Source organism: Theobroma cacao, chromosome 10, assembly GCF_053813885.1.
Source record: "Theobroma cacao isolate CCN51 chromosome 10, ASM5381388v1, whole genome shotgun sequence".
Lineage (NCBI taxonomy): Eukaryota > Viridiplantae > Streptophyta > Magnoliopsida > Malvales > Malvaceae > Theobroma > Theobroma cacao.
Genome location: NC_142648.1, coordinates 20080465 through 20091138, shown reverse-complemented (window position 1 = coordinate 20091138; position 10674 = coordinate 20080465). Strand labels below are relative to the sequence as shown.

Sequence of the window (10674 nt, the reverse complement as noted above, 5' to 3'; positions counted from 1 at the left end):
ATAAAACACGCATTCCAACTTAAACAAGTTGAATTCTACAAAACTAAGTAGAGAATCTATTTGGATGTAAATATTCCAAGCTCTAATAAACTTAGAATTAATTTCATTAAGATAATTCAAATTTATTAAGTGTGAAATCACTCCATTATAGACTCATAGTTGTACTCTTGGATTAACTATAATTATAAGAAATGATCCAATATTTAATATTCAATATTAGTTGTCCAAATTGAAAACTTTATATTGTGAGCCCTCATAACCATCCAATGATAAAAAGTCAAATTACCGTTTTACTCTTTACGTAAATTTTGCCTTTAATCTTAGATTTCATCCAATTGGTCATCCAATAATCTAGATCTAATCTTTTGAGTATTAAGATGTGATGAGTAGCTACTTTATCAATCCACTAGACTCATATTAATCACCAATCTTCCTTAAATCACTAGAAGTGATGTTAATGCAATGAACTTCACTATTTAGATGTATATTCCTAGGTGCTCACCTCAATTATAATCCCAACATAAGTAGTCTAAATTAACTCATTAAGATGATCATGCCTGTGACATATCAAGGATTATAAGGAGATAAAACACAAGTCTATTATCCATTAAAATTTCGGTTCTATCATAAATAAATACATAAGTGTTAGATCAAGATTTAAGTAATGGTTAAAACTTAAATTTGAGTCTCATGTGATTCCAATTCATGTTAGTGTCATCACTCAAAGTCAATCATTTCGTTGATTTGAGACTTATAATTCCCTTGAAGTGAGTCATATTATTTTCATTGAAGCAATCTAGACACTACAACTTTAACATAAAAAAGTGACTAATTTTATTATTTGGCTATGAACAATTTTTAGATTTAATTAAAATGCATGTCTCCTATGATGACTCTTTATACTAATATATTTTAATATCTCGACAAAATCATGGTATCTTTATAACTAAATAATAAATGTTTACTTAAAATAAACTCTTCATCTTATTGTCAAAGTATACTTTCCTTACAAATAAAAAAAATGAAATATAATAATGAGAATATACTTGCTTTTTAGAGCATCATATTTTCAAATTCCTAACAACAACTGCTCATGCTTAGTGGCTTATCAATATAGAGTAAGTACAATAGACAAGTAGTTATTAGTTATTTGCAATTCAAGCTTTTTTGGATTTCCGTTCAGTAGAAACTTTATATTTTCTTCTTGGAGTTTGAAGGTTGCTTGTTGTTTGAAGACTATTTGGTGTTTGAACTATGTTTGGTGTTAATATATTAGCAACTTATTAGTTTGACTCTTCTTAAGTTATCCTTGTTTTTAAGATTTCAAGTAAGTTGTTAATTAGCATTTAGACTATGATCTGGAAAGCTATGCTTGATTGGAAAGTTTAGAATCACTCATGTTTCTGTTTGGATGCTGATGGTGTTGATTGATATCACTGTCTGTTGGCCTTGGAAATATGATTGTTGCTGGGACCAAATGTTTCTAGTTTTCTGCGTGTGTGTGTTTTGAATGCTGCTTGCATAGAATCATTTTGCTAGAAAATGGGCAGAGCAATGGATTATGGGAACTCTGATTTCGTGACTAAGTTAATTTTGTATGATCTTTTATAGGTCCTTTTGTTTACAGCCATCAAGTCTCATGTAAAATGGTGGGAAAAGTGGGAATGGTAGGATGGCATTTTATTGTTCAATGTCTATCTTGGGGATTATTTATGGGGTTATCAAAAGTTGATGATTTAGTTGACAAATTTTCATGTTAAAAAATAAAGAAAAAATGTTCCATTACCACATTTTACTTACAATTTGCTGCTTGTCCAACAAACTTTGTGTGAAACATTGAAATTTTTCTATTTGTTCATAAAAATTATTATTAAAAGTTTTTTCTATTTAGTTTTAAAAATAAAACAGAAATCATTAATTAAAAAAGTTTAATAACAAAAAATTAAAAAAATTCGGATAGTTTTTTTTAATGTGATAATTTTACGCATTATTACTTTTAATATTTATAGATTTAGGGTAAAAATAAATATTTAGTAATTTTACATATTTTAATATTTAAATAATTAATATTAAAATATTATGTCATTTTTGTTAGGTTATAATTTATTATTTGAAGAGATAAAGTTGAAAAGTTAAAATTTTACATTAAAAAAAATGTAAGTTTATTCAACTTTATATTTACATATATAAAGATAATTTTATAAATGTACACTATATACCGAGTAAAGTTCTTTCAAAACAAACACTATAATGTAATCCTTTCAACGATCACATTCCATACAATCATTATTTTCTTATTTTATACAAAACACTGAAAAATTATCTTCCCAACAATCACATTCCTAGCAAAATATCAAATACCAACTAAGTGTAATTCTCCCTTAAGGGAGGTGTTCACTTGATATAACTAACTAAGCATCTATCATAATTTCCTATTTCCGTAACCCCTTAATCACATTCGTAATCTCCAAAATCCACAGCTTCAATATAATTTAAATGCCAAATATGTAATTAACCCTTATATTAATATGAAGCAATTACCATGTTTTTATCTTGGTGCACCATACCCAGTATATTAGTTATTCTAAGATTCATGGTTCTAAAGTTTTATGATACCAAAATAATCAGTATCCTACATGTCTAGAGCTAGAAACCATCACTGGCCTAATCATCGGAAATACCTGAAAACTTTTAACCCTACATGGATTCATAAAAGGGTCAAACTAAAGGTATAGAGCTTACCATAAAAAGAACCGTGTACGTGGATTCTGGCTCTATCCTCAGCATTTACTTCTCACTTGCAAGCCACGGATTGAAGCAAGCAAACTTTGAAAGTCAATGGGGTCATACAGTTATGCAACTAAGAGAAAAGACCCAAATAATGCTGGGAACAAACATGTCCCTGAGCGATTTTCAGTCAAACTGTCTTACAGCAAACAGCTTTCCCAGAGAAGCTGCAGAACATGAATGTCTTGATGAAAGCAGCGATGGTATACCTGAGTTACATCAGGAACAGTATCTATCTTCAAAATCAAACGAATTTGAAGAATGATATTTGAAAGGTAAATATAATTACTTATGCAACCTGGGTAGGAACACAATCAAATCCGTTCCACCCACTTTTGTTTTTGTTTAAATTATATCCTTATCATTTAGCCAAAACAGCTTTACCATTTGGTAACAGCTGTTTGGAAGAATCAGTGGTTGCTGAGCCTAGCACCAGCAATAGAAGGTGCTGCACCCCTTGTTGCCTTGACATAGGAGGCATAGTCACTGTAGTGCATAGTAAATAGTGTGCTTTGGTACCGGGTCAGTTTTATACGCTTCCTGAGTGATTCAGTGATGGGGCCACTGAAGCCTGCCTTGCGCATCAGTGAGTCAATTGCCTCCACTTTAGTCCAACCTGAATCAGAACAGAAGCGTTGCAGTGATCAGCAAATTTTGCTCTGAAAACTAGGTTTGTGGTGAACTAACTTACAAAGTGTTTGTTCACTAATAAAACTCTTGCACAAGTAAACCTTTCAATAGAAGACGGTCTATGCATATAAATCTGGCAGAAAAAGCCTGTACCTCACCAAAACTAGAGTTTCAGAACAAAATACAAATAAAAAGGCAGCTTTACAAGTCACCTGACATCTCTTGCAATGAGGTAGATATTATTAATTACTTTCTTTCCCTAAATCTAACACTTGCAATTGCTTTGATTTAAAAATATTAGAGCATAGGAGCAACAGTTATAAGTATGGAAGGCAATATATAGTAAAACTAGGTCACTAGTGACGCAGCTAGCATGTTTGACTAATAAAAAGAATTGCGGAATCATTGTACAGCTTAACAAGATGAGAATAAATTACCAGAAAAGAAACAAGAAATTTGCTCATTGCCACTCAAATTCAAATTTCAGGCAGTCTGAAACAAGATAAATAGTCACACACACACACACACACACACACACACACACACACACACAGATTAGAAAGTGGGAAAGAAAAGCAAAGAAACTCTCCACATCATATCATTCCATTGGGCTTTTAACAGGCAATAAAATCTACCTTCATGTGCAGGCACCTCAGGTAAATATGTGGCACTTCGCCTTATATTATAGTCATCAGTAAACTCAATAATTATACCATGCTTTCCAACCTGAAAAAAGAAAAATCAGAAAGTAGGAAGGACAGGTAAATGCAGTCCAGATGTCAAAGAATATATCATTGCCATATTCCCCAATAGATACTACTAGAGTCAGTGCTTTACCAATTTTTATACATAAGTCAAAGCATTACCAAGTACAGAACTGTATTAACACCAACATTCCACCCTATAGAAAACAATAGAATAACAAAAGGGAAAGCCATAACCAATCTGAATCTTCAATATTGCAGATTATTTAATTAACCAATACATTAGGCAGTAAAACATGTTAAAAGTATATTAATGACAAAGACAATGCACTGTCTATATTCCTCACTCCAATATTAAAAGATCCTAATTGAGTTGAACTACATACCTCCCAATCAAAGTAGTTATTAGCTGTTTCATAATCAGTCAAAATGGAAACTGTACATTCTAAACAAGGCAGTTCTTTGGCTTGTATAGGGGGAAATCTGCGATCCCTCAAAGCACTGCAAACATTAGAAGTTCAAAAAATCCATTAGCAAACATCACAAGGCATGCCAGAAGAAAATAAAGAAGCATGCCAAATTGGAAGTAACAGAATGAATTAACTAAGAAAAACTTGTAGTTTCATTTGCAGTACATAGACCAGGGACAAAAGTTTAAAATGATCAAAATCATTTGGTTGCAGACCAAACTAAAGCTGCAAAGAGCAGTAACTTGCCTTTCTTTAGAGATCCAGATACATATTTTATTACCACTAAAAGGGTGGAATATTATGTAAGAAGATATCTTAATGGTGGAAAGTATTATCGCCATTCATGGTTTCTTAATTTCTTTTAGAGTAATTATACAGAGCAAAAGTGTTAACAACACTCCATTGGCAAAAGTAAATATTAATAAAGTGCCATCAGCATTCAAGCATTATCCTCTATTTGCTCTCAGGATTTTACCCTCAACTGAACTGATTAAGCATCACAACAAACATTGCCTGAAAATCAAACTTAGTTAACTAAAACAAAGGTAGGGCAAAAAAGTGAGAGCCGCTGAATCTCACTGTCAGATCTCAATTCACTGCAAGACATGAAATTGAGATAATATAGCAGTATTTTGGTCAAACCATGTTCACTAGCCCATGAAAACAGTAAAAAGCTAACAATTTTTATTGGTCACTAATAGTGTATCTTTAATGCATAAATCTTCTTGTATTTAACTTCTTTCTCTTTGCTACCACTCCTTAAGTATTTGTCTGATTGCTACTAAGGCCATTTCTTTTATTAGCACTTGCCCTATCAAAAGTAAATAACAATCCCTCTGGCTAGAGGTTAGAAAGCGCTATTCTTCCAAGGAAGTTGCCTAACCTTGACTCTATCGATTTTCGTAGATGAACATATTATTCGTAATAAAAGCATGCTAACATCCTATTCTGGTATGAGATAGGAATAATCAATCTAAAGATATAGCAGATCTTTGATGTCCAATAACTTGTAACTATAACAGCATTCCCATTTTTTTCATCTTCATCATGTCTACCTGAAGCACTCCACTTTTTACAATGCACCAACCACATCTCCGATATTTATTAGGTAAATCATATTTTCAGGTATATCATTCATGATACATGGATAGTAGAATGTGATGAATTTTATTTTATTTAAAAAAAATGAAAGAAAAATTGACAATAAATAAGAGAGAATTTTTAATAAGCTCACTGTAGGCATTGTCATAGTTGCTATCTTAGCTACATGGGGTGTACACACACACACACACAGAGAAAGCAAGGAGAAAATTTAAAATCCAAAGTTAATGTTTTTGTAGGCCTTGATACCTCGTCAGAGCATAGTCTTTAAACCCGTTAATCAGGCAGCGAGCTTCAAGAGTGCCAATACATCCACGTAAACGAGGCTCCCCACCATTCACAACCTTCTTCCAAGTGACAAACAAGGGGCTGAAGACAGAAGACATTTGTCTCAGATGAAGGCATTATTCTGAAAAAGATCTAGGGCTATTGGATATACTAATACAAATACAATAAGATCAAAGAAAAACTAAAATCATAGAAGACATGGTTTGCACTGACACCGCTGCTAAAATAAAAGCCAAACATACCAACATCCCAACAACATAAGTAAACCGAAGTAAGAAAAGCAGTGCAACATGAAAAGAAAAGGGCAACACTGCTGAAACTCTGTATTGGATATTGAAAAGCAACCAGAAATAAAGAAAATGTTCAAAATGTTTTCTATGAATCTGTGCAGCAGCACAACCTTGGAAGAAAGAAGATAAGAAATAAACATTGCTATAAGAACTTTCCAACCAAAATGCGAATAAAGACAACAGTGATGCCCCAACAATGAAGAAGCCAACAAAAGCATGCACCGATAATTAAATCAACACGAAATGCAATGAGCATCTCACATAGACAACAAAAAGTCATCATGAAGCTTATAGTCAACAATATATCCTTGATGAGTCTAAAATCCAGTTAACGAAGGGACTGAAGAATACTATCTTGTATCAAAGCTGAAACATTTGATACAAAATCAGAATATAACAATTTGTTACATGCAAAACATCCAAATATTTAACATCTTTAAACAAAACAAACACAACTGCAAGCTCAGAAGTCAACAAATGCATCTTTTAGTGCATAAATTTCTCCATTCTAAATGTCTTCCCTCAAAAGAGGTCAAACTTGAACCTTATAAATGAATTGAAGTTGTATTTCAAAAAATATTTAGTTTTTTTTTAAGGTTATATGTAATAATAGCATAGTTTAAGAAACAATGGGTTCCCACCTATTCAACACACAGAGACAACCTTCAATTTTATTTGTTGACCACACTTCACCACATAACTTTGAAAGAAAGGAAAAAAGGATGAAATTACTGTTGTACCAATAAAAATAAGAAAAAAGGATGAAATTGTTGTTGTACCAACAAAATTAAAATTAATTCCAGGCACAAACAAACAAACAAACAAAAAAGAAAGGAAATCAAAAGACCACGAAAAGAACCAAACTTTAAATACAATCAAAAACCAAGAAAAAAATAAAATAAAATCCTCGGCATCCAACGCATCATTATCAAAGAAAGAAAGAGAGAAAGAGCAAACTTCGCAACAACATCAAAACGATCAAATATACGTTGACAGATGCTTCAATTAAACAAATGCATGCATACCCAACATATCTACGAAGGAAGATAGATAGATAGATAGAGAGATAGAAAGAAAGAGAGAGAGGGAAACGAGAAATTACTGTTGGCCCTCGTCGAAGGCGGGCGGGGGAGCCTCCTCGCTGTTGTAGTGGGCGACCAAAGTGTCGAAGCAGAAGACCACCATTTCCCTATTCGCCGACACCATTTTTTCCAATTGCAACGATAATTTCCTCTCTCTTTCTCTCCACTCTCCTCAGGCCAACGGACAAGCAGCTTCTCCACCGATCGCCCTTGCTTCCCCCTTTTTATTCTCACACGTCAAGTACGATAAAAGGCAAAACTTCTTGTTTTTTTATATCGTTGAAGAAGAAAGAGAGGTATTATTTTTATTATTATATTTTGGTTTTGGTCACCGAAATAATTGAAGGGAAAAACTTTTTGTCGTCTCTTTCCATGGTGCCTTGTTCCCCTTTTACAGCGGACTCCTAAAATTTATTTTGTTAATTAATTTGAATGATTATGAAAAAAATCTTCAATTAAATTAGATTAGAAGAAAAGACGTGTTCGTACAAATGGGACAAATAAGTTTATCATTAATTGATGGTAAAATTATTCTTGAAAAAATTAATTTGTAAATATAAAAAAATTATAATATTCTTTAACTTTATTTCATCAAGAGCTTTTATTTTTCATGGTAAACGTGGTTACAATGAAAACAACATTTTTAAGTAAAACAAAATTTTTTTGGCTCTCCTTGTCTATGATGTTTTGTACTTTTTTTTCCTTCGACTCTTAGTTGGCTTTCGGTACTTTACAATATGATATAATTATAAGTAATGTGATTGTAAATAATGTGATTGTAAGAAAAATAATATTACAGTATTTGATATATAATTAAAGTAATGATTAAAATACAAAAAAGATAACATTGCAATATTTGATTTACAAAATACTTTACTAGGGATGTAATTTTAATTTCTAGAATTACTTCTATTTATTAAAATATAAGTTTAATATCTTGTATTTTTTATTGTTAATTTTTATATAATATCATCTCTTAAATATATTTTTAATGTCATATATATTTTTTTATTTTTGATTATAATTTTATATATTTTATTTTCATTTCTTCATATAATTTTCTATATTATATATTTTATTTTAATTTTTTTTTCTTTTAAAAGATAATATAAATTTTATTGACAATCATCATGACTGCTGAGAATAATAAAAAAAATTCTCAAAATTTATATAAAGAAACAAATTATAACATTATAAAATGTTTTTAACAAAATAACAAAGTTGAATGGTAAAAATGCTATTAATAACATTGTAGAATACAATGCGATCTGATTGTATTGGTTTTGAACTGTAATTACATTACATCCATTGGTTGTAATGTGATTGCATTGCAATCTTATATTGCAATGGTTTGTTGCAAAATAAACACTGTAATATAATTTAATTAGGTACATTGTAGAAAATGTGCTCCCACTTCTCTCATATCAAATGCTACTTTACCCTCAATTGATTTAGTTTTTTTTTTTTATTTAGGTGCTAAATAGCATAGTTTTGGGCAAATGCCAAAAGGTGGGTTAGAAGGTTGATGAAGTGCACTGTGGCACTCTAGAGAGACTCCCAATCCATTTTTTATAATTTGTTACCAAATTCGATCAACTAAGTTGGGATCTAAGGTTAGTATGGTCAAAAATATTCTCAAACAAATCAAATTTCCTTATATTCACAATTTAAATCTTTTTTCAAAAAATTAAATAGAAATAAAAATAATTACCAAATTTAATAGGTTGAGGCCAAATTTGATGTTAGTATAGTCAGAAAACAACATTAAACATGCTAGATCTAGTAGTTTTGTAATTTTTTTTAGGCATAATTCCTAAAAAAGTTTTTAAACTATTAAAAAAAATTCAAATAAGCCCTTATACTTTTATTATGTTCAATTAAGCTCTTATACTTTTATTTTGAATCAAATAAACCCCTCTATTTTTATTTTGAATCTTTAGTTAAAATACTATTTGTCATTTTATACCACATAGGTTGACCTGGTATGTTAACATGTCATATTTGATTATGATGTAACATATTGACATATCGTAATTGATAATGATGTGACATGTTAAAGTGACATAATATAATATGATGATGAGGCATTTTTCACATTTTACACTAGTACTATGTGGATATAAAATGATAAGTAGTATTTTGATTAATGATAATTAGTCAATTATTAATCATAAAGGCTTATTTGGTCCAAAATAAAAGTACGAAGAGCTTGATTGAATGCAATAAAAGAATTAATGCTTATTATGTCTTTTTTTTTTAAAAAAAATTATTGAATTAAAAAATTAATCAAATTTGATGAACTTATGACTAAAAACAACCTTAAACAAGCCTACATCTTTTACAACTTTGTTTTCTCCCCATTTTCCTCGCCTTTTTGCCCTTTCATCTCGTTCATTTTTAGCCTTCTCCTTTCTTCTAATTAGCGAGGTTTTCATTTTGCCCCTAATTGTGCCATTTCACTGTCTACTGCTTTCTTCAACTCATTTTTCTTCCCAAATTTCCTCTCTTTCCTCATTCTATTTCTCATTTTTTCCCTTTCTCTTAGACTTGTCTTTCCAATTCTTTATTTTTCCCTGTTAAACATCTTATTTTCCTTTTTAATTGATAAAATACAATGAGCAATGCAGAAGATGTTTTGAAACTAATGATGTTTTCTTTAATAGTTTAGCCTCAAAATTAAAATCTTGCTTACCCATTGACTTTAAGTTGCCTCCAAACAAAATTTGAAGGAACTAAAGATCCCAAGATGCACTTGAGATATGTTGTGACCACTTTACGAATAAAAGGACTACATTGGGAACAATTGCTTGTAGTCTTCCAAATGACCTTAACTAGAGCTACTTATCACTAATTTTATACTTAATTCACTACCATTATTACAAATTGGAATGAGATGGTCAAAGCCTTTGCAAAATAGTATGCTTACAGCTTCCAACTAGATATTAGATGGCCTTTGGTATTTTGTTGAGAATGTGATTATTGAGAATGTGATTATTGGGAAGATAACTTAGCATCATTTGGTATAACATGAGAAAGTGATGATTGCAAGGAATGTGATGTTGGGACGATTACATTATAATGTTTGGTTTAAAAGCACTTTACTGGGAATGTAATATAAATTTATAAACTTACCCATATGTATGAAAATATAAAGTTGAATCTTACATTCTTTTTAATATAAATTTTTAAGTTTACATTTCTTTTATAAAAATCGAATAAAATAAAAAATATAAAATCAGTTTTTAAAATGTTGAATAAAAATATAAGAAAAGAATTGAAAACACCAAATAAAAAAAGAAAGACAACAAAATCCAAGGGGTGT

At 30.6% G+C, this 10674-nt stretch overlaps 1 protein-coding gene across 1 annotated transcript; it reads right to left on the bottom strand.

The window, feature by feature from the left end:
- Nucleotides 1-2879: 2879 nt before the first annotated feature.
- LOC18586803 (AMMECR1 family) lies at nt 2880-7712 on the bottom strand. The gene is made up of 5 exons (XM_018129671.2): nt 7373-7712; nt 5942-6061; nt 4508-4622; nt 4053-4143; nt 2880-3403 (listed from the first exon to the last, which is right to left on the bottom strand). Exons 1-5 carry the CDS (start codon nt 7474-7476, stop codon nt 3198-3200), a joined length of 636 nt encoding a protein of 211 aa, XP_017985160.2. The 5' UTR covers nt 7477-7712; the 3' UTR covers nt 2880-3197.
- Between the last annotated feature and the right edge of the window lie 2962 nt (nt 7713-10674).